General features: G+C 40.0%; 2 protein-coding genes across 6 annotated transcripts in view; one reads left to right on the top strand and one right to left on the bottom strand.

Annotated features, from left to right (window-relative positions):
- Nucleotides 1-16,658, bottom strand: part of LRRC27 (leucine rich repeat containing 27) — a 31,109-nt gene extending 14,451 nt beyond the window's left edge. For 4 of the 5 annotated variants that reach the window (XM_075216047.1, XM_075216049.1, XM_075216050.1 and 1 more), the window contains exons 1-7: nucleotides 16,461-16,658; nucleotides 14,613-14,743; nucleotides 13,355-13,413; nucleotides 9,730-9,882; nucleotides 7,486-7,708; nucleotides 5,297-5,386; nucleotides 3,629-3,722 (exon numbers count right to left, since the gene is read on the bottom strand). In XM_075216047.1, coding sequence (XP_075072148.1) covers nucleotides 3,629-3,722; nucleotides 5,297-5,386; nucleotides 7,486-7,708; nucleotides 9,730-9,882; nucleotides 13,355-13,413; nucleotides 14,613-14,743; nucleotides 16,461-16,643 — 933 coding nt within the window. In that variant the 5' untranslated portion in view covers nucleotides 16,644-16,658. The remainder of the gene's footprint in view (nucleotides 1-3,628; nucleotides 3,723-5,296; nucleotides 5,387-7,485; nucleotides 7,709-9,729; nucleotides 9,883-13,354; nucleotides 13,414-14,612; nucleotides 14,744-16,460) is intronic. The other variant, XM_075216048.1, reaches the window with a different exon arrangement.
- The window catches only part of STK32C (serine/threonine kinase 32C), a 239,376-nt gene continuing 214,269 nt past the window's right edge, over nucleotides 870-25,976 (top strand). Inside the window, exon 1 of the mRNA XM_075216055.1 lies at nucleotides 870-1,016. The gene's annotated coding sequence lies outside the window, so the exon portion shown is untranslated. The remainder of the gene's footprint in view (nucleotides 1,017-25,976) is intronic.

The following is a 25,976-nucleotide window of genomic DNA, read 5'->3' as shown; positions in this document are numbered from 1 at the left end:
AAATGTACACATTTTCTTATGTAAATGTAACATAAATCTGTTGTGAAAGAATTGAAAAATCATTCAATTATTCTTCATATGGTCGATTTTCGGATATGCTTTTAAAAGGGTCACTTCTGACATAAATATGGAGCAATACATTGCACTTTAAAGCATGTCCTCTTTGATTTTTACATCACACAATCTGTGTATTAAACAAGGCTATTTATTCATCAGACTCCAACATCAACTGAACAGAATTATCAAACAAATTGAAACACTCTTAGCTCCTTTATCTTGTACGCGTTCCTCTTTTGTATGTCAATGCTGCAGAAGAAACGACTAGGATTTTACAACAATATATAATAGAAAAGTATAGATTGTACACAACTATTCAAATTGCCAGTGAGGAAATCAGGCCAATGCCAATTTCTAAAACAAGTGCTTTATATCAAGTCAGAGATACATAATGGGACCTGACTCACAGTGTTGCAATAAGGCCTTGTCCTTGCAAAATGTTGAGAAGATAAATAGCATAAATCATCTTCTGACTCATGGCCTTCAGCGATGTACTAACACATTGAGAATCATAATGAACGTAGATTTACAGCATGAACATCCCCCTCCAAAGTCCTCGGAAGTTACACATGTCCTTTTATGTGCTGCATACAATATAGCTTCAATAAAATACAAACACTTTGGTGGTCATTTAAATAAAGGCTAAATGTCCACAGCTCAGTGCAAAAACCTTGATATGTGAAATTGCACCTAGATTTGGAGCGAATTGAGCAGGGTTTCTGGAGCAAGATGGCGATGTTTGTGGAGCAGTAGAAGTTCACCCAACCTGCACGTGGGTGGGGGGGGAGAGTTGGGGCAAGTGACGGCATTCCTAGAAGAGTACGGAGTAGAGGCACAGGTGCACCTCACCTTGGGGAGCCGTACAAGGATGAGGTTTCCATTTGCGGAGAAAGATTATTGAAAAATGATAAAGGTGTGGAATGGTCACAACTATGACTGAGGCTAAAGCACGCAGTGAGGTACGAGGGGAATATAAACATTATTAATTGTATTTGTAAGGGGTGGAAATAAAGTGATAGAAGTCTGGACTTTGATGTGACATTTAGGGCCTGATTCATTAAGGATCTTAAATTAAGAAGTATCTTATTTAAGACTCCTGGACAAAACCATGTTACAATGCAAGGGGTGAAAATTAGTATTCTGTTTTGCACATAAGTTAAATACTGACTGTTTTTTCATGTAGCACACAAATACTTGATAGCTTATTTGTACACTGAAATTTAAAGTTGATATTTGTGTGCTACATGACAAAACAGTCAATATTTAACTTATGTGCAAAACAGAAAACTAATTTTCACCCCTTGCATTGTAACATGATTTTGTCCAGGAGACTTACATAAGATACTTCTTAATTTAAGATCCTTAATGAATCAGGTCCTACACTTTTGCACAGGGATCCTCTGGGGATTTTCCCATCTCTCGTACATTTTACATTTGCGGAGGCCTCTCCGGAGTGAGTGTGCACCTTGAAGAGCACTGGGCACAACCAAGGCAGGTGCACTTCATATATTACGTCTTTACTGACACTTGTTTTACGTTTCACTCAAGGTGGTAAATGTATAAAACCTTCTAAAAAGGAAAAGTGGAGATGTTGCCTATAGCAGCCAATCAAATTCTAGCTATCATTTTCTAGACTGTATTAGATAAATGATAGCAAGAATCTGATTGGTTGCTATGGGCAACATTTCCCCTTTTCCTTATTAGAAGGTTTCATACATTTACAAGATGTTACGGTTCTTGCTATTGAAATACTTTGCTATCCACCTATTTATTACAGTGCACCCACTGCTTACACTCAGCACAGACAGCAGTGTGACGGTCTGCACCCATACATGAGAGTGCACTAGAAACCAGTGAACACATCTTTATTATATGCTGTAACACCAAGTACTGCCAGGTCCCTGTCCCTTACTGCCCATCCACACTCATGACATCACATATGGCAGTGGTCAGGGAACAGGGGTAAATTACCCCAAATGGGGTAAAAATGAAATTCCTGGGGGTAATGCTGCCGATTCAAATGCTGTCAGTTGGATTGTAGACCCCTTTTAAATGTGAAATTGCTGTTGTACCAGAAGAGCCTCAAGGAGTGGCAGAGGCACCTCTTGAGCTTCGATGCAATAATGAAGCACGTATTACATTTGAAAACAAAGCAGATCTGTCATATTTTTGGATGTCAACAGCTACAAAGGCATCAAAATTGCACATGAGGAGGCAGTCAAAAAGTTGCTACCTTTTGCAACAACCTACCTTTGTGAACAAGGATTTTCCACTCATAACGAACATAAAAGCAAAGCAGAGAAATCGATTAGATGCTGAAGACTGTATCCAAATTGCTCTGACATCAAAATGCCCAAATATGGATGCTCTCGTATCAAAAATGAGGTAAGATCAAAACCTGAAGTTTTGAAGTTGAAGCTTTCAAAGAAATTTTGAATAGATTCAATAAAATTTTGAATTCCAATAATTAATAATATATGACTTGCTTCCTTTCAAATCAAGGGGGTAACGTCGGCGTATCTAAATATATTTGGGGGTAAAAGGTAAAAAAGTTTCCTGACCCCTGACATATGGGGACAGGAAGGCTGGACAGATGACATGGCTAAACATGGATTGTAGAAGTATTATGTATACACACCAACTGGGAGAAACGTGAACAAGTGCTGCATTGTGCATTCATACTGCCTGAAAAGAAAAATACTGGAAAAACCCTATTTTTCCATTATTATTTTATGCTTAACCTGCTAACTTTCCCTTTCCTGTGTTTTACATTTTTCCTAACTTTGTACATTTTTATCAGGTATTTTCCTAAATCTCGCATTGTTCATATATTCTGGTCAAACTGTCCCTGAATGTATTTTTTGGGGGGATTTCCACTGTTCCTCCTCTACAGTCAATTATAACCAATGAACCCTACTGCATATATTAAGTGTAGTTTAGTGAAGAACATAAGGCCACAAAGATAGACTTAACCAGTAAATGGCACATTCTGCAGTATCATGGAAAAGTAGAGTTTCCCCCAGGTATTTCCAAAGCAGAATGTGATTTCATTTCTTATATATAGTTTATGGTATATGTTCTTTTAGGATGATCATTTTATTTTTCTTCCTCTCTGGTTTTTGCAGTTTTGTGGAATATATTGTCATATAGGAAAATAATACAGATCAAGCTTAGTGGCACAGTGGTTAGCATTGCTGCCTCACTGCGTTGGGGTCATGAGTACCAGGACCCTATCTGTGTGGTTTATATGTTCTCCCCGTGTTTGCGTGGGTTTCCTCCGGGTGCTCCAGTTTCCTTCCACACTCCAAAAACATACTGGTAGGTTAATTGGCTGCTGACAAAACGGGCCCTAGTGTGTGTGTTGGGGAGTTTAGACTGTAAGCTCCAGTGGGGCAGGGACTGATGAGAAGGATTATATATCCTATGTACAGCGCTGCTTAATATGATTGACACTATATAAACAATAATAATCATTTTTCCAATGCAATGATCCTCGACCTCTAGCAATCAAGCAGATGATACTACAGTGCCCTCTGGTGGTATTATTAGTATAGGATTTTGTACTGCATACCTCATGTTGGTTCTCCGTTCTCTTCCTGTTTTTTGCTTTCTGATCCTGCGTGACCTTTGTCTGTTTCTGCCAATCTTTAAGTATTTCTTGATTTCTTACAAAAATGAGAATATTTATTTACAATTTGTCAAATCATCAGCTTCACAGCAGTACGTCACATAAAATGCAATAGACGAGTGACAACAAAAGAAGATGCTTTTACCATAATTACGCCTAATTAACGGAATGTGAGCTCCACCATTACTGAAGTATTCACCCTCTTGTAGCCCCATCTTCTTCAGGCATCAGAGTCTGAAGGTGAGCCGGGGTGTAAGTCACAGCTGATTGGATGGCTGCTGCCAGGAGAATACAGTAAGAAGGAGGGGAGGGGGAAGGGGGGCGCTCTGCTATTAATCAAGTTATTAATCTAGGAATCCAGTTACATTTGTGTACTAGGAAGGAACTTGTTCCTTATTGGAGGCAACTGAGGTTTAAATTAGGGTTCTTCATCTTTCGGATCAGCAGAACGGGGTAATGAATGATGAAATGTGATGGATTATATGTATATTATCAACCTCAAATGAATGGTGATATTCACAAAGTGGAATTAATCTGCCAAACCTCTACCTGGCCATTGCAGAGCAATTTATGTGTTATAATACTCAGTTTTAAACTGTGTGCCCATAACACCTAAAGGCCCTTTAGCAATATGTGCTTCACATGCTTCTACATAAGAGCCAACTGGTAAACAAATGATATAGAAAATCCACAACATCTTGTTTATTGAAAAGCGCGCTGTCATGCTTCCATGTGCCCCCTGTAGGTGGCTGCACGGGTACATTAGTAAGCCTGAGCCAGTGGCGGATTACTCGGGGGTGGGGGGCGATCGGAGCAATCACCCCTCTTAGCAGCACAAACATGTTTTTTAAACTGGCAAGATCCTGACCAAAGGGGGCAGAGGCAATCGGGACCAGCCAATCAGAATGAAGGGTGCGTGACTATGCCAAATCACCCCACCCTAAAAATAAAGTCTAGGTCCGCCCCTGGCCTGAGTCCTCACACATAGTCCAGTTTACATGAGTGACACCCGATGAATGAATGGCCTTAGAAACTCAAAGTGGTACATTCAAGGTAGGCAGCTGAGATACGCTGTGATGCCCGGGGCAAACTAAAACAGCATGGCATGAGGAAGAGGCAGATAATATTGGACACACTTGTAAAATGCACATCATCGTCATAGACTTGATCTAATGCTAATGAAAGTGGCGCATGGTCTAATTTAGAATGGAGAGAACAAGTGTTGATGGCAGTGTATAGAACATACTTGCCTACATATGAAAAAACTCCAGCGATCGGGGAGAGGTGGGCGTGTTGAGGGCGGGGCCAGATGGGGCACGCATTTTGGCCCTGCCCCTGAACCATCAATCACTTTTTTTGACCAATTACAGTAGAAGGCGGGGCCAAGATGGATCGCGATTCGTGTTCTAAGCCCCGCCCCGTTACTATTGTGGCCATTAGAAATCGGGAGTTTTGCCTGCTCTCCCGGAAGCCTGGGAGGAATCCCAGAAATTCGGGAGTCTATCATACATTCCGGGAGAGTAGGCAACTATGGTATAGAAGATGGTAGGGATGTCATCAGCAGAACGTTTAACTCCAGCCATTAATGTGAAGGACATTTCCATCACTCACTTCTGCTTCTGGTAGAGCAGGCCAAGCCTCTCCTTCTCCTCCGCTTGTCTGTCAGCTTCTGAGTATCTTCTCTCTACCGGTAGTACTTGTCTGGGAAAATTTAGAAACAAAAATAAACATTAGTGTCATAAAGAGTTTAAGGAATTAATTAAGACATTCCCAGCAATTCAGACTGCCATTAAAATGTAGATTTAGTACTCTGCGGTTGCAGCTTTTATAAAACTAATAAAATGATGAAACTCTGCTTGAAACAAACATTATACGATCTCATTAAATGAAGCTATTATTGGATTCTTCCTTCTCATATTCTTCCATTAAAAGACAAATAATTTCACAATGAGAGCGATCCTGAACAGAGAAGTTGATTATCTCCATTCTCTCACTGAAGGCCGATCCTTGTTAAGAAGACCTTGTGGGCTTTTGTTTTAGGAGTCAAATAGGTTACAGTTGTCTATTTTACAAATAGTACCTCAATACTGTATCTTACTCTTGGTCGGTCTGGATACACTCTTTAACAGAGTGTACCTAAAGCTGGGTACACACTACAGAAATTTCCACCAACTTTTTATGCCGAGCGATTTTACATGCGATCGATGTTCCGAACGCTCGGTCCATGGACTGCATACACACTAGCCTTGTTTAGGACGATAAAGGGAAGAGCGGACGTCCCTTTAGTGACTTTTTACAGCCATGTTGTCGTGAGCAATGACTGTAATTTCGTACTCACTGTTGTGGATCGGTCGAAAGTTTATACACACTACACAGCGGAAACGAGATTGGACCGAAAATATTAAACGGTACGACCAACCAAATGAGGCGATAATCGTCCATTTGGGCAGACTTTCGACCATCGTGTCACTGCACACACTGACCCGACTTTTAAACGAGCGGTCGTATGTCGGCTGTTTGAGCCGATTATTGGATGAAAACAGTGTAGTTTGCACCCAGCTTTACTAACACCTTTTGGATCCAATTTTCCATCTTCAGAGGGCCAGGGATTTCTCGAAGGCTCACCCCCCACTGCTGTGTCATCGGCCAATGTCAGCAGATTGAACTGAAAGGCACACACGGCTATTTGCACTAGTCAGTTCAAACCTGATGATGTTGGGCTTGTGACGTGCCTATGTGGGCCGGACGTAGACAGAGGGCTGCATATGCCTCACACCCCAAAGATGGCTCCCAATTGTAAAGTGCTACGGAATTTGCTGGAGCTATATAAATAAATGTTGATGATGTTTGTATGTTCTCCCTGTGTTTGCGTGGGTTTCCTCCGGGTGCTCCGGTTTCCTCCCACACTCCAAAAACATACTGGTAGGTTAATTGGCTGCTATCAAAATTGACCCTAGTCTGTCTGTGTGTGTGTGTGTGTATATGTTGGGAAATTTAGACTGTAAGCTCCAATGGGGGCAGGGACTGATGTGAGTGAGTTCTCTGTACAGCGCTGCAGAATCAGTGGCGCTATATAAATAAATGGTGATGATGATGGTGGATCAGAAAGCAAAGTTACTTTTTAGATTCACTCTACTAGAAAGACAGTGGTTATGCTTGCAAAAAATGCAAAAAAAAATGGACTTTTCCTGTAACTAATAATAAACAGCTCACAGATAATTCATTGCCCCCTCCCCCCCCCCATACTATATATATATATATATAGATAGATGCTTTGACTGTCCGTAATCAGTAGACGATGCGTTATTCCTCATACAAGACCATTGAAACCACATGGCTCAACCAAACCAAATTATACATCTAATAAAGTTTGTAGCAACATGTTGGCCTTAATCAAATAACTGTCAATTTATCACAGTAACCAGCACAAATCTGGCACCTGGTTTGGATTTTAGATAGCTAGGGACAGTGGTTTCTCTGTACTTTTTGGGTGATGTTGTGGTTTTTGGCCTTGTGTGTCATGTTTTATTTATTTTGCAAAATATGAATATAGAATTTCACACCACCGGACAATCATTGTACAGATATGACATATATGAATACAATAAACATAATAACAGATACATGAATACAATTAAGAATCATAATACATACATAGACAGACATGAGACATGGACAGAGGTAAGAATTCCACGCATGTTAGTAAACAAACATAAAAAATCTCAACATAAAGCGTGCCATCAGGGCCGTAACTGGTAGATAAGCATAATAGATACATCATGGCAGGGTGTCAGGATTACCTTGATTCGGTCAGAAACCTCCACCCACTTGTCTTTCCTGGGCCCAGCACTTTCTGGGGTTTACTATACAAGTGAAGGGGATCAATTTGAGCCATTTCCTCCATTTCTTTCTCTTTAATTTTGTTTTTTAGCATCTGAAACTGCTTCATTTCCTCCTTGGTTGAACATTCGTCTGAGAGGTCCAGCTCGTTCAGATTCAGTTTTTCAACAGGTGGCAGATCTGCTGGGAGGAAGCATTAGGATATTCCCTGTATTCACCTGTAACGGTACACAGTAAGGTTTCTCCCTGGGATGACTAGGGGTTCTCTTGCTGCTGGGGTTTACCCAGAACCCAAGGACAAGACCTCCTCGCAGGCACAACACATGTATAATATACAAACATGAGGCATGTGAAAAAAATACAGAACAACGAAAGACAATTACAGAACAATCAACCTTAATATACAATTATTCTTTTTATGGAAATGAATGATGCAAGTAATTCGAAAGAAGGAAATGTAAAAAAAAACAAATGAGGCAGAAACTTCAGCGACGCTATTCTACATACAAGGAAAACAAGACATCCCCCACAGAAATCTGAATAATGATATCCTGTGATTAGCTGCTCCTATATTTACACACACAGATCTCAGCAAGTAATGGATATACACTACAGGTTTTTCTCAAGTTAAATTAAACTATTCCTGTGGCCTGGAGAGCACATAAGCATGGGCAGCACGGTGGCTCAGTGGTTAGCACTTCTGCCTCACAGCACTCAGGTCATGAGTTCGATTCCTGACCAAGACCTTAGCTATGAGGAGCTTGTATGTTCTCCCCGTGTTTGCGTGGGTTTCCTCCGGGTGCTCCGGTTTCCTCCCACATTCCAAAAACATACTGGTAGGTTAATTGTCTGCTATCAACATTGACTCTAGTCTGTGCGTGTTTGTTTGGGAATTTAGACTGTAAGCTCCAATGGGGCAGGGACTGATGTGACAAATATTCTCTGTACAGCGCTGCAGAATTGGTGGTGCTATATAAATGATGACGATGATAAGTATTAGTAGCAAGTTATTAAACCGTGGGTGATATTTTAAGGGTTCATTCCCACAGGTGTTAAGAAACAACACTAGTTAAAGCGTAGCAATTTGTCCTCACTTTAACATTATTCAATAAAATGCAGCTTGTACGAGAGGTTTGGGTAAGAAATGATCTACATACCGATTAAGACACACTTCCCGTGAAACACAGGATGTAGAATTGTGGGTGATTTGTTGGAGAAGTGTGAAGAAATTGTCAGGGCAATATATATCGAATATTGTTTATGATGTTGTTGCTCACCTTCATATTCCCATCTCAAGTAAGATTTTATTTTACACTCACTAGACCTGAACTGTTATCTGCAATATATTGTTACACCGTTATGAGGCTTATGCTACATTTCATGGCTGTGAAGGTGGTGATGTTGGTGTCAGAGAGTGGGGAAGACACTGAGGTACTGGGTCACACACTGACTTTTTAGCTCCTCAGTATGTAGCAATTGTCTCTCATCTTCATGAAATTGTGTGTTATTATAGACTTGCCAAGAGTGATCTGGAGGTGTCTGAAATGCAAAGTAATACCACACCCTATGGACTATACCTGGAGAGTGGTCAGTGATGGATTTATGAAAGTATGGCATTGCCCTGGTGTATTGGATGGCACGCACATCCGGGTATAGATACTACCTGGTACTGAAAACTATTTTGCATTGATTGCATTTGGGGATAGCTCTTAAAAATGTATCATCATCCATGTAGGTGTCTCTGGCATTTTGAGTGATTCCACAATCTTTAAACCCTCGCCAACAGGTCACAAAGTCATGGAGGACAAGTTAAATATTCCAAATAATTTCCTTATGGATTTTTGGCTGATGAGGCAGTTTTATCGACAAATGTAATAAATCCTTAAGCTAAAAGTAGACCTGATTTATCAATGGATGTTGTCTGATGATTGGCTAAGCTTGGCACATCATTTAGTAGACTGTGGATTGGCATCTTGAGAATGCAGCTCATCAATTCCCCAGTAATCACAGACATCACTGACATATGGGGCCTCTTATACTTTATCGGTTCCTAATGAGTTGATGGACTGCGTACTCATGAATGTTGTTTCAGCTCACAAACTGCCCAACACCACTTGTGCAGGTGATGAGCTTTGATTATCGTCTGGATAATGTTGAACAATGATATATGAATGCTGAAATAAACGCAAGTGGTTGTAACATACCTGACTCATGACGCTTAGAACTTACAGGATCCACCCTCCTGACATTACGGAGAAATGATAAGATGGACTCAAGCCCTTTGCGCACAATATCTGCTGGTGGAAACTCAAGTGGGCAATGTCTGAGATTTAAGGCTTTAAGTGTAGACAAGTCACCTGTAGAGGGAACAAATAATAATTAGGATTCAGAAAATTATATTCTGCCACCTGTCCAATTATCTCTTGGACAACGTCTTCGGACGTCCTGTCCAGGTTACAGTGCTCTTGAATACTTTGCGCTTTAAAGTGATACTCTCTTCAATTAAAAATGGGGACTGAAGGCAGAAGGTGACTTGTATGCTCTCTCTTAATAGAACTGCAGCGGTATCGTGACCAAGGACCCCAGCGCACAGGAAACACTCACTACTGCTGGAAAACAGCTGCTTCTCCAGGCACGACAGCCTGGACAACTATGACATCATGGTTGTCAAACAGAAGCTGATAGGACAAGCTGCAGCCATCAGCTCATGCACAAGTCCCCATCCGAAATCTAAAATTGTCACACAAAATAACGTGCGAGTCAGTTTAAACAGGTGTATGATGTTTCATAAAGAAATAAAGTACATTTGTCCACAACTGAAAATAACCCTCAGGTCCTATATGTAAGTCTGTTATCATTCCCACAATGTATTGTATGACCTGTGATAACTCACTTGTCAGTTTTTTAACTCAGTTGGAAGAAATGATCCAATGTACAGTAATGTTTATGGTTAAAAGAGAAATCGCTGCCATTTTTAATACCGTTGTGCAGCGATACACACAATCCCGAGGCATTTTCCGGTCACTGACTATGCAAGTTAAATTATAAGAAAGTTAGAAGTGATTTTACAATCAACAATCTTAATCCGCGCATACAGAAGGGAAGGGTTTAAAGCATAGATCATTCCACATTAATCGTTTGCAAGTTTTCATAATGCGGCAAAGAGGGAAATAACAATATTACACTGTCACAGTATGAAATACAGTTGGGCAAGTGTCTATATAAGCAGAGTTCTGCACGGTGAAACACAATTGTCAGAATGCATTAGCAAACATTCCTGCTCAGCAGCACAGAAAATGGCTGCAATTAATCTTAACTGCTCCAACATCAGCGAACGGGGAAACCGCAGCCATCGCACGTCACGTCTCAGATGAAATGAGATCTATTAGTGGTTTTATTGAAACTGAAATTACTTTGGCAGCATTTAAAGAAAATACTGGCATTATTTTAATCTCCGATAGTTACATAGTAACTTAACACATTGTCATTCAAACCACCGGAACACCCCAGTGCCCGATGTACAGTGTCCGATATCATGGAGCTCATCTGCTTCAGTGTGTCATCATTTTCTTATTGCTTTTCATTTCTTTTTCTTTTAAAGGGAATTAGCTGCTGCTAGCTTTTCTAATGACAACAGTTGACCATACAGTGAATATATATGGTATGCATACGGTGGCACGATGGTTAGCATTGCTGCCTTAAAGCGCAGGGGTCATGGGTTCAATTCTAACCAGGGCCCTATCTGTGTGAAGTTTGTGCGTTTTCACTGTGTATGGATTTTCTCCGGGTGCTCAGTTTTCAACCCACGGTCAAAAAAAACCACTGGTAGGTTAATTGGCCTCTGACAAATGGACCCTAGTCCTTATGTGTGCATGTTAGGGAATTTATGTGAGTGATTAAATATTCTCTGTACAATGTTGCGTAATATGATTGGTGCTATGTCAATAAATTAAAATAATAATAAAAATAATAATATTATGGTTTTGTCTATTCCAAGATGGTAGCAATACTGTATGTGCGCTTGAGCAACATACTGGGTTAAGTCAAGTCCAGCAAGTATCTCATACAATACATCCTTCTCTCATTTTGTGGCCATATCCATAGTAAAACAATGTCTATTTGCAGTTAAAAAAAAGTAAAAAAAAAAACCTGATTGGAGCAACAGAAATGATGAAAGCACCCATAGTACATACTTGCCAACTCTCCCGGAATGTCCAGGAGACTCCTGAAATTCGGGTATGTCTCCCGGACTCCCAGGAGAGCAGGCAATTCTCCCGATTTCCAGTGGCTCTGCAAATTAAAAGGAACAGTGATGACTGTTTTGGGGGCGGGCTAATGACACAATTCTTTGAGCCCCGCCCCCACACACCCACCTGCCTCCCGGGACACAAGTTGCCAATGTTGGCAACTATGCCCTAGTAACATGCATTCAGTACAAAGCAAATTAATAGTTTGCATCATGGCTCAACACCAACATTGTTTTCAGCCACCATAATAGTTTGGTTGAGTTTATTCTGCACCCACTAATAATGTTGACCCACAACAGTCTCATGCTGAGCCCTGATTTTGGCTGAACACTGTCCAGAAATATTACGATGGATATAATGACGGATGCCTGGATTTAGCCTTGATGTGAATGAATTGCAGCAATGTTATGGAATGATTTCATGCACTTGTGATCAAGTTGGAGTAAACCAAGAATGAGGTGGACACTTTAAGTACTTAGAATACGTTAAGTATTAAGTGTCACGGAAATCCTCCTTTCTCCTGGGACTATAGAAAACTACGGCTATTTTGGCCAGAAAAACATCAGCTATCATCACAGAGATGAATCCTGATACAATGCTGTATAGCTTACAGGCACGCATGTAATGGATATGCTGAGAGATACATGACAGCAGCCGCGGATTTCTGTCTTTACTAGAACAATGAGGAGTACTAGGAAGACGTTCAGACAATGTTTCCTGGAACAGTAAACCTCGCGAAAAGTAGAAGGATCTTGTGGAAAATATAAATATAAACTTTAATGAACATTTCCACCTTTAGATAACTTGGACCAGAGGTACGCAGGATAGAGGGGTGACTGGGAATGCACAGACACAGATTTGGACGAGAATCAATTCATACGGGGGAATGGGAGGAATAAAATAATTCATAATTAATTTCAAACTATCAAATGGCATTCGCTCATTTTTTCCATATAACCACTTCTAAATTTCCACTTTGACCACTGGCTACACTTACAAAAAGGGGGAATCTCTGTATATATCGGATATATTTCTGGCAGACGGGGACTGTGTGTTATGTGATCTTAAACAAAATGTAAAAAAAATAAGTCAGAACACGGCTGACAGGCACAAGTACATCTAGTTTTAATATGGTGCCTCTAATGACAACCACGTATTATGTACTCACTTCACACAGACTTACAGTCTAGCATATAAACCATATCCTGTGCTCAGTTATGCAAATGATTAATCAGGAACTCAGTGATTAAGTCATTCATTTATTGCAATCAAATCAGCAGCAAAATCCAGTAAAACCTGATGAAGGGTGTACAGCTACCAAAACATTTAGCTAAAGTGATTAAATAAAGGCATCTGTACCTGAATATAGGTTCCTGATGAGTTATCTGCATATATAGGAAATCTAACTCAGAATAATGTAACACAGCACTAAAGTCTTATAATAATATTTCACTCTTTGTAAATTGTGACTTACTAGGTACATATGTTATTAACCCGTACTGTACCAGTCAGGTAGATCTGATATTATACACAATTATATGTAGCAGGTAACAGCACCATAAAATGTTTAAAACACACTTACCAAGCTCTACAGGAAGCGTCTTTATTGGGTTTCCTTCAAGAAGAAGGTATTTTAGCTGCCTGTGGGAAAAACAAAAGGCATATAACAGATATGCTACACTCAGTTTTAAAGTACAACTAAACAAAGAACCCCAAAAATTGGTCCCAATGCTGTCTAGGTAGATCCCCAAGACCCCTGTTTGAAAAACTTTGTGTACCACCAACTAATATATCATTATCATCTTCATCTATTTATAAATCCCCTATCATACACAGGGCCGGATTTACCGCTAGGCAACCTATGCACCTGCCTAGGGCCTAGCGGCTCTCGGAGGGCACAGCTGGGGGGGGACAGGAGCAATTTAAAAAAAAAATAAAAAATTAAAAGAATTCGGCCCCTCCCCCGACTCGCGGCACCCCCCCCCCCCCGACTCGTGAGGTGCCAGAGTATTGGGTTCCCCAGCTCCAGCGTTCCAGTGTATGCTTTTGTGATCTCCTGTGTATGACCTAGCCTTATCCTGACTATTCTTCTGCTTGCTCCTGTTTTTGCCTATTTGGTACCGAACCCTAATTGCTAGACCTGTCCTCCGGAATTCTCCTAGTGTACTGTATTGTTTGAACATCACCGACCCGGCTTGCCTAGACCATCCCATCTGGACATCCCTGTGTATCTCCGCTGCCTGTACGTTGTTGATCCTGCGAGACTGACTACTACCCCCTATTTTCTGTATCTCGCTGGCGGCTCAGTGGGAGGACTGTTACCTCCTTGTGGGGGTCCCTGGAGAGACCGGAGGCGTGCTACACTCCGCACCTGCCACTAGAGCTGTGCCAACGCCAGCAGGTACATTCCAGTATCTCAGAACTTGGACACAGAATTGCACTATGTTTTTTCTCTTTGTTTTTTGTTTTGTTTGCACATTCATGACTTTTGGGAGGTGCTATTAAGGAAGTTTCATACACTGGATCTTGGAATCCCTCTAAGAAGTTGATTCTTAATGGAAGGACCATGAGGATGTTTTGATGTATAAACACCGCGTTTCCACATACAATTTTTATTGGATGTGTTGAATTTTTCAAACTATATAATTGTGCCTACTATTTATGTCTATAGCGCCATCACTGTCGCCATATAGTTTATTGCTAATTAATGGATGTGCTATGCTAATTTCCGGTGTCCTGTGAGTGTTTCAAAATTGGGATCTCTGCAAGACATGAAGATTACATGAAAAGAAATATAAACTGCTGAAACCTATATTTAATTGCTTATTTCTAAAACGTACCTGTGTTTTCCAATAGTAATCGGCAGGCTTGTAATTTCATTGTATCGGAGATCTAACCACACGAGGTGTGGCAGATGCAGGAAGAGGCTGTCAGGAAGGGAGCACAGTACATTGCCTTCAAGATGCATATTCTGTAAACAGAAATGGAGAGGACATTTCTATTAATGCATGTCTGCAGTGAAATACCAGTTTATATTAGGAAGAACAGTAAATGTAGAGAAACATATAACAAACACTAGTCAGAAGCATTACTGTGAGAGCCACACAAAAATGATTTAAAATAAAACATGTAAGCAGTATGTCCAATAAGTTACATTGTATATCACATGTGTGATGATTACCTAATCAAAAGACAATTGATGCTCTACTAGCTCACACTACATAAACAAATCAAACATGCAGCTAAACTTATAAATACAATAGGGTATCATATATAAAACATGTTCTACAGGTAACTCTATAGAAAGAACTGCACCAATCAGATTATAGCTATCATATTCCAAGAACAGTTTAGAAAATTAAAGCAAATAACTGTTTGTAAAAAAAATATGGTGATGCCCATACATACCACAGTTACACAAAGGGTTTCACAAATGTCCCCCAAATGTGTGCTGGAATCAATTAAAGTCCCAACACTGGCACACCCGTTATTTCAATATGGCACAAAAGACTTTTGTTTCATATTATCAGTATTTATTAACTGAGTAAAAGCATAGGCAACGCCAATCTGATTTGGCCTATAAAGGAATCGCTTGCAGGCACAGTAAATCTGGCTTATAAGAACCCTTGCTTATTAATATGTATTACTTTTTGTGGAACATTCAGTGTTCAGTCGGCAGCAGCCCAATTTTATGGATGAGCTATTCTCAGCAAAAATAAACTGCAGAGAAAATGACAATTATGGTATCAAATAAGTAATTCCACATATAGTAAATGTGCCCTATTGTCTTCACAACATGATATTTAGTAACTAAAACAGAAGCAACTGAATTGCTATAAAAGACTGGATAACGCCTTAATAACCACACTTTAAGTATATAAAGTAGTATATTCCCGGTATTGTTGGTAGGACAAGCTGTAGTGACAGAGCAATGCAAAATGTGTTTTCATACAATACTCTGTGTCACAGGTAATATGTACTCTGCTACATCCACAATGGTCACAGCTTAAACACACTGTTCTGCTGGTAACGCCTGTAATCAAGTTATGTATATGCTCATCATGCTAGATTAGATCTGTGAGCGAGTCTGGTAGCACTGAACTAAATTTACTGTAATCAATGATCTTATTAACTATCCTAATCAAACTTTAGACTTCAAACGTCTTTACAAAAATGGAATTCTAAAGTCCCACCAAACTCTGTTTTGCTAAAGGACTTAAAATTCTGACTCATATTACTTAAGTAAATACATATAAATCAGACACTAGCTCCAACCTCAACATGAGAAAAATCCTAAACAATAAAATACATGTATTCCACAAGTTAAATAGAGGCACCCTTTACAAGCCTGTAGATGGTATTACAGCAATACCTGTCGAAAAAATTGTTTTTGTTAATGTCTAAAAGGCCTCCATAAATGTCATCAACAGAGGGAGATTATAGAGAGAAAACAATAACACAATCATAACTGTCCTCTTTTTTTTTTTTAATAAACTAAGTAGTAATGTTCAAAGAACTTATTTACTCAAAATACTATAATAATATTTACACAGACAAAATACAAAAGCTGTGAGTTGTTTATTAATCATTATTATATTATTGTCTCTTTTATCGAGATGAAGGACAGTGCTACAATGTTAAACAAACAGAACTGAAGTGGACAGCTTCAATAGATCGTAGTCACTTACCTTAATACAGGGGGTGTTCATGTAAAGTTCTTCACTGAGATAATGCAGTTTTTTCTTACTTAGGTCCAATGTATCAGAGTTATCGGGGGATCTGTTTCCATTTCTTTGTTCCACTGAGAAACCAGTACAGTTTACAATGACACCATGAGTACCATGATTGTCTTTAGAATATATTGTATCCATTGGTTATTAATGTCTGTAAAACTGAAAAAGAATGATAAGACAATCACTCCTGATGCTATTAAGATGCACAGTTCAACATATGCCACAAGTAAAATAAATGTTTATATCCAAAACTGCACAAATCCCACTAGACAGGTAGGCAATGTTCCTAAAAAAATACTGCTGGTGTCAAATTTTTAGAGCCATTTATAGTAAAGTCAATGTACACAGCATTTTGCTAGTCTTCTTAACAAAATCCTGCTGGCTACTAGATTTGACCGTCTGGCTTTTGAATTGGACAGGGTGATAGATAAATAAGAGGAGGTCTAAGTGTTTCTGGTGACTTAAACAAAAATAGAAATACCTCCTAATTAATTTCATTAAAATCCAAGACTACTAATCTTAATTAATTCATTTTTATTTTAATTGAGCAATTATTCCTGGAAGTGTGGTTATAGAGCCAGAAGTTTGGGGATAGACAAAGCGCAAAAAGTGATTACAGTAGTATTATTGTTGTGTTCATGTGCATTTCTCATTAGTAAATGATATCCATCTAGGGTGCAGTGCTTTACAAAGAAGAATATGGTAACATGATGAAACACAATCAGCTCACATGATATTAACCACATTGTACACTTTTTTTATTTGAGTTATAGCATTTATTAAGCCAAAGCACCTTATAATAATATATAATGATGTGTTCTGAAATAGTAATCATAAGTAAAATAAATAGGGTTTCCCTTTATCACTTTTAAGCCATCTCAGCTCTCTATCCAAAGACACATTGTAAGTATATCTAAATTTATAATATATGCTACATATACATATATATATATATATATATATATATATATATATTTATTTTTATGTAAGGAAATATATAAATTAGGTCAACACAGAGAACATTTCTGTGATCACAAAGCTAGACAACCATCACTACAGTGGAAGTGAAGTATATTGCCATCAACAATAACTGTATTATTAATAAAACCTTGCAGTGTGAGCACTATGAGTAAGATGGAGGTAATGCTGATGCCTCAGGTATACTGAAGTGAACACAGATAATGATAAAACACTCATGAAGAGCATGAGGACTATTAACATGTATAATACACAGATCAGCTGTTGTGCAGCATGCTGGGCCTTGTAGTCCCCCAGCTGTCACATAGTCCGCTCATTTACCTGGCCGGGCCCACGAACACGCAGCCACGGCCGTGGAGCACAACCAGCGTGTCCCCCGACACGATCACTCAGTCTGTGGACGCCGGAAGATCACAACAACTAACCGTTACCACGGCAACCGGTGACTACGGCTCCCCGGCGGGATCAAAAAGATGCAACAAGTGAAAGCGAAACACGGCTGTAAGGCCAATGTAAGGGCTGGTAATAACCAATAATTGCCAAATATTGTATTTAAAATATTTATTTCTCTTCAGTTGTTGCTGGTAAACACGATTTGCTATTGTGGATTGTACATTATAAAATATTGGTGGATATAGGGAGGAAGAGAGAGACACCAGTGCTATTTACTATTGTTAGACTCCATAATTATCAGAAAGTTGAATAATCCATTTAATGTGTATCTTTAGGGCCTTTCTTGCAGTCTTCTCATTGTGTGTATATGTTTTATGTTGAATTAAGAATATGGGCAATGACTGCATGAATTGATTGTGCTTCCTCACTGAGGACTATGAACACTTTAAATCTATACTTGGCTTGCAGCAAAGCTGGGACATGCAGATATTTACAAGACTTTGTTTAAAAGTCAATAACAATATAAATATGTTCTGCAAAGGAAAAAAAATACTCATATGTTTATCCTTTGCTTTGGCATTGACAAAGTGCATTCAGTGTGCACTGTACAAAACCTTTGTTTGGCATTCGTGCACCCAGAACCAGATTAAGGGGGAAGGTGGGTGGCACAAGGGGCACGTGCTCTTTCATGGGGCCTCCATGGATAAAGCTACTTCTTTTATAAATTGCCTAAGAAGCTGCCATGCCGCTTGCTACTTGTTCGGGTGCACAGAAATGACGAGGGGCGCGTCATTTGTGTATTGTCTCCAGGCGGCTCCTGTTCTGTACCATGTGGACAACATTCAACTCACTTCCTATAAAACTGTATTAATACACAATATCAAACATCATTTAAATTTAAATAACCTAGCGAATACAGCAGGGACAACTTCCCGGCATGTGTGCAAAAAAATGTTTTTCTGCTTCAACAGACAAACATAAGAAAATCATACTGGCCAACTGGCCCAGAATGTCCAGGAAACTCCCGAATTCCGGGTAGGTCTCCTGGGAGAGTATGGCAGTCTCCCGCATCTGCCCACTTCCTAATGAAGTGGGCAGAATTAGATTCAAATGCCGCGATTCTCAGGGAATCACGGCATTTGGCCCCGCCCCTGCTGTAAAATGACGCGTTTGGGTCATTACGTCGCAGGCAGAGCCCACAATATCGTACGCCGACTTGAGAAAGTCGTCAAGTATGAAGAAAATGTATATATACTAATTTTACACCATAGGGGCCCCCTGTCTTAGGTGCCCCAGGCCCCCTAAAGCTTTACTGCAGCTCTGAGTACAAAGGAAAGTTCAGTCTAGTGCACATCAAACTTCACACCTATTCTACACTCTCCCGAGAGACCTTTCATTGAATTAAACGTATCACTTTCACTGCTATAATGCTGGTCATACATGTCCACGGGCGGGTTGCGGGACAGACCACTAAAATCGGGATTGTTCCACTAAAAATAAGATAGTTCATCACCATTCACTGCCCCATTGGGGCTTACAGTCTAAATTTCCTAAGATACACAGACAGAAGGGTCAATTTTGCTAGTAGCCATTTAACCTGCTAGAATGTTTTTGGAGTGTGGGAGGAATCTGGAGTACCTGGAGGAAACCCAAGCAAACATGGGAGAACATACAAACTCCACACAGATAAGGTCATGGTTGGGAATTGAACTCATGACCCCAGTGCTGTGAAGCAGAAGTGCTAACCACTTAGCCACCATGCTGCCCATAATATCCTTTTGTGTGTTTGATTACTTGATTTAAAACTGCATGTAACAATATGGATCCTTTAGTTTATACTCCTTTTTCACTTTACTTTAATAATGCTAAATGAGTCTTACACAGCATTCCGAGTTATGTAGTGCATCGCCTCCTCTATTAAAACATATTAACAATTAAATACAATTTCACTTAAAAAATTAATAAAAGAGACCCCAACTGGGGTGAGAACGGCTTGCCTACCAGAGTGAAATAGATGTCACCAATGAGAGCAATGTCCTTATCTTAGCTCAAAATTGTTACATTTCATCTGGTGAGCAGGAGATCATCCGCCATCGCCAGCATCTGATTCAAGCTTTGGGCATCTGTAAGGTACGTGATTTTCAGTCCTACCGCTTGCACCAGCTACAGGTCTGGTGTAAATGGCGAGTGATAGTGGTAACGGCAACGCATCCATGCTAGAACATGTGTTTGCAATCAGGAGCAACTGTAAAAATGCAGTTTATGTGCAGTAGATATTAATAACATCCTGATAAATGTATTTCATGGAGGGGGTAAAAATGAAAGCTTTGAATTGGACTAAATGCCTGAGCACAGTGAAGCGCTGTATGAATATGAAGCAGACATGGTTTAGAGAAGATAACAGGGCAGAACAAATAACAGATGACGGCCCATGATGTAATTTTAATTTGCCACTATTAACAGCTTTTGTAAAAGAAGGGATTTCCTTATTGATTAAACATATAAAGGAACTTCATACTTGCCCACTCTCATGGACTCCTGGGAGAATAGGCCAATGTCTTATGATTTGTGCCATCGTGCATTGGTGGGTGCGGTCTGATTATGCAAATTGCATCATCATGGCCCCACCCCTGCTTAATGATGTCACAAGTTGCTGCATCATGCCCCCACACTCGCTCCTTGGACCATCCCTCTAGGATCTCGGGGATCCTCATGTATGTTCTCCTCATGTTGGTACATCCCAGAGCACCCGTTTCATCCTACAGTCCAAGCACATACTGGAAGGTTAACTGGCTTGTGCTTTGTGTGCCTGTGGTATGAAAATGAGATTTTAAGCTCTATTTTGGCAATGACTGATGATTTCTCTAAATTATATAAATAAGGAATGATAAATAAATATATCTGCAATACATTGTTTAGCATAATAGTCCTTCAGTAGTTGCAAACAAGATATGGCTGTACCAATTGTGAAACTGAAACAGATAAATTTCTTCCCAGTGTCATTGCTGCTTTCTCTAGCTATAATTTTCTTAACGTATCATTCTTCAGTCAAATAAGAGTGTAATTGCCCTACACGTGAAGCATCAGCATCCCAGGCAGCAGGCTGGCTAAATTTAATAATATTCTAGACTTTAAAACAAATCTTTTGCTCATACCGCAGGCATATATCAGCTATCAGCGGAATCTTATTATTGTAGAAGTCAGTGATAGATGAAAAAACTCAGGAAGAAATATAACAATATGTTGTCATGGAAATGCTGACACAGACTGATGATTGTGCACTGAGTAATCTGCGGGGCAGTTTTGGATCAAGTTGTACATCCTCTAGTGCTTAAATAGACAGAAAAGGCCAAAGAAACAGGTGTCTGCTCAGATGTATTAGCTAAACTTCTGTTATAAAAAAGTGTAATAAGAGTTCCTGATGAAACACATAGCTCTTGAGGGTGAATTTAATAAAGGCTCTTCATTAGTGGGTAGAAATCGTAGATCTCTTGCCAATAGCTGCACACTGTGTCCTGGTAAATTGCTACGAGCTGTCAAATGTTTGGAAGTTTTTTCTTCCTTTCTAAATTTGTCTCAGTCCTTTGTAAAGAACCCCCCTCCCCCACACACTAACTCTATGAACAACATTATCCTGGGCAAATGCAGTACCATGAACATAGCTGACATAAGTACCAATATTTTATATGCAAGAGGAAACTGATGCAGTTGTGTTCAATCAGTGCAGCTTCCAGGGTTGACATGAGAAGCCTGTTATAGCCCTAAGATGATTACTCCCCGCACAGGTGATTTGTGCAGCTTTACATGTGTCAATGTCCAATTAATCAGGAGATAGAGTTTACATGCTCAGAGGCAGCACAGCTACATAAGCTTGCATGAAAGTTAATTGCATGGCAGAATCCTTGTCCTGACACTGGAAGCTAAACAGAATGTTTGGACAGGTAGAATGTATGTATCAGGAAACTGGTGTCTATTTTTTATTTCATAATATTGAAATGAACAATCCATGGGATATGAAGTTTACTCTGGTCATAAAATCCATTCCATATTTCCTGTTAGACCCTGTACTTCATGTTAGACCCCATACATCCTATTAGACCCCATACTTCCTGTTATATCCCATACATCCTGTTATATCCCATACATCCTGTTATATCCCATACATCCTGTTATATCCCATACATCCTGTTAGACCACATACTTCCTGTTAGATCCCATACATCCTGTTATATGCAATACATCCTGTTATATCCTATACATCCTGTTATATCCCATACATCCTGTTATATCCCATATATCCTGTTAGATCCCATACATCCTGTTAGATCCCAAAGATCCTATTAGATCCCATACTTCCTGTTTTACCCCATACATCCTGTTAGACCACATACATCCTGTTTTACCCCATACATCCTGTTAGACCACATACATCCTGTTTTACCCCATACATCCTGTTAGACCACATACTTCCTGTTTTACCCCATACTTCCTGTTAGACCCCATACTTCCGTTTAGATCCCATACATCCTGTTAGATCCCATACATCCTGTAATATCCCATACATCCTGTTAGACCACATACTTCCTGATAGACCCCATACTTCCTGTTAGATCCCATACATCCTGTTAGATCCCATACATCCTGTTAGATCCCATACATCCTGTTAGATCCCATACATCCTGTTAGACCACATACTTCCTGTTAGATTCTATACATCCTGTTAGATCCCATACATCCTGATAGACCCCATACTTCCTGTTAGATCCCATACATCCTGTTAGATCCCATACATCCTGTTAGATCCCATACTTCCTGATAGACCCCATACATCCTGTTAGATCCCATACTTCATGTTAGACCTTATACTTCCTGATAGACCCCATACATCCGATTAGACCCCATACTTCATGTTAGACCTCATACTTCCTGATAGACCCCATACATCCGATTAGACCCCATACTTCCTGATAGACCCCATACTTCCAGTTAGATCCCATACATCCTGTTACATCCCATACATCCTGTTAGATCCCATACATTCTGTTACATCCCATACATTCTGTTAGATCACATACTGCCTGTTAGATCCCATACATCCTGTTAGATCCCATACATCCTGTTAGATCCCATACATCCTGTTAGACCACATACTTCCTGTTAGATCCTATCCATCCTGTTAGATCCCATACATCCTGATAGACCCCATACTTCCTGTTAGATCCCATACATCCTGTTAGATCCCATACTTCCTGATAGACCCCATACATCCTGTTAGATCCCATACTTCATGTTAGACCTTATACTTCCTGATAGACCCCATACATCCAATTAGACCCCATACTTCATGTTAGACCTCATACTTCCTGATAGACCCCATACATCCGATTAGACCCCATACTTCCTGATAGACCCCATACTTCCAGTTAGATCCCATACATCCTGTTACATCCCATACATCCTGTTAGATCCCATACATTCTGTTACATCCCATACATTCTGTTAGATCACATACTGCCTGTTAGATCCCATACATCCTGTTAGATCCCATACATCCTGTTAGATCCCATACATCCTGTTAGACCACATACTTCCTGTTAGATCCTATCCATCCTGTTAGATCCCATACATCCTGATAGACCCCATACTTCCTGTTAGATCCCATACATCCTGTTAGATCCCATACTTCCTGATAGACCCCATACATCCTGTTAGATCCCATACTTCATGTTAGACCTTATACTTCCTGATAGACCCCATACATCCAATTAGACCCCATACTTCATGTTAGACCTCATACTTCCTGATAGACCCCATACATCCTGTTAGATCCCATATATCCTGTTAGATCCCATACATCCTGTTAGATTCCATATTTTCCTGATAGACCCCAAACTTCTTGTTTTACCCCATACATCCTGTTAGATCCCATACATCCTGTTAGACCCCATACATCCTGTTAGACCCCATACTTCCTGTTAGACCACATACTTCCTGTTAGATCCCATACTTCCTGTTAGACCACATACTTCCTGTTAGATCCCATACATCCTGTTAGATCCCATACATCCTGTTAGATCCCATACATCCTGTTAGACCCCATACATCCTGTTAGATCCCATACATCCTGTTAGACCCCATACTTCCTGTTAGACCCCATACATCCTGTTAGATCCCATACATCCTGTTAGACCCCATACTTCCTGTTATATCCCATACATCCTGTTAGACCCCATACTTCCTGTTAGACCCCATACATCCTGTTAGATCCCATACATCCTGTTAGACCCCATACATCCTGTTAGACCCCATACTTCCTGTTATATCCCATACATCCTGTTATATCCCATACATCCTGTTATATCCCATACATCCTGTTAGACCCCATACTTCCTGTTAGATCCCATACTTCCTGATAGACACAAAGGGTATCACTGATACCTAAGAGAACATCCCTGTATGTGCACAACACTGAACAAATTTGCGAAAAAGAAGAAGTCTATTTCTTTTGCGTCTGCTTTTTTCCAGGTATTGATGCCTGTGCACATTAGCAGCACTTTTGTTTTAGGGATCAGACAATTATTTTTCATTCACATCAGTCCCTGCCCCATTGGAGCTTACAGTCTAAATTAACATACACACAGGTTAATTTTATCAGCAGCCAATTAACCTACCAATATGTTTTGGAGTGTGGGAGGAAACTGGAGCACCTGGAGGAATCCCAGGCAAATATGGGGAAAACATACAAACTCTACGCAAATAAGGCCTTGATCCCTACCCAGGTTGCCGTCATCTCTTTCCCATCTACCAGACTAAAAATTAGGCACAGCAGAAGACTGTTGGACCGCCCATGAACATGCAGTCAAAATGTTGTTATTCAACCATAAGGCTAGTGTCACATGGGCGTCTTGGAACACTGCGCTCTCCCGCCAGATAATCGTGTTATCCAGAACTCCCTGTAGTAACAGCAGTGAAGGGAGAACTTGGGACGTGCGTCAGCTCTGTGGATGCTCCATGTGGCTCTCTCACAGTGCCGTACATGCTATAATGCCATGTTCCTGGCTCAGTCATGTCACTAGTTCCAAGTGATAGGCGGCATTCAAATGAAAATTAGTTCAGCCACAAAATATCTGCCACCACTATGTGTAGACAAGGGGTACACTTGAAAAGACAAAACCTGGCACCAGTGCATTTAAGTAAATAGCAGCAATTTGGCTGGGAATGGATAGTGTAAAGGCATTCTGCTGGAGCATACATGTTCTTATGTAAATAATGGACATATTGAGAAATAAATGTTTATAAAAAAATAGATACATATTTACATAAGTACAAAACCACGTAACCTACTTACTAGATGACAGCGACATTCATCATTTTATATGGAGCACACGGTATGGAAATGCCAATAATAGTTGTTCCATTTAATTCCTATATTGACCTAGAAACAGCTTCATATATAATAAGTAACAATAGAAAAGTTGACATAATACCAGCAAACCAATCAACTGTAATTCAATTTATTAGGCTATGGATACATCGCGTACTATACTTTTACTCTCATGCAACATTTAACTGAAAAAGTAATATTGTTTTTTATGTTATAGAATTGTCTCCAACCATTCATAAATTGGTGGAAGAAAATGGAAGGCACAGTGGTTAGCATTGCTGCCTCACAGTATTTGTTCCAACCAGGGCACCATTTGTGTGTAATCTGCACGCTTCTCCCCGTGTCTCCTCCCACAGGTAACCTGGCTTCCTGCTACAGTCCAAAATTCATACTATAATATTGCCTGGGTTTGAATCTTCAAGTTATTAAGTTATCAGGGAGTTGAATGTAACTGTCAGCCTTTTAAATTAATTAGCAGCTAAGCAGCTTTTCTAACACACCCATGAGCTGGCTGCACAATATAGTTTTTGTTTTTATATTAAATGTGTTCCAAATCCATCCAGTGGAAGCCCAGAACAGGCTCCGCAAGTCAAAGTTCTGCCCAGAGTACACCAACGGGAGGTCTGAACGGGGCCTCAACCCCCTAAGTATGTCTTTTGGGATCCAATGTTACCAGTCTGTGAAGTTTTCGTCTAAATCCATCCAGTGGACAGCTC

Source organism: Mixophyes fleayi, chromosome 6, assembly GCF_038048845.1.
Source record: "Mixophyes fleayi isolate aMixFle1 chromosome 6, aMixFle1.hap1, whole genome shotgun sequence".
NCBI lineage: Eukaryota > Metazoa > Chordata > Amphibia > Anura > Limnodynastidae > Mixophyes > Mixophyes fleayi.
This window is presented reverse-complemented; position numbering and strand designations above follow the sequence as displayed.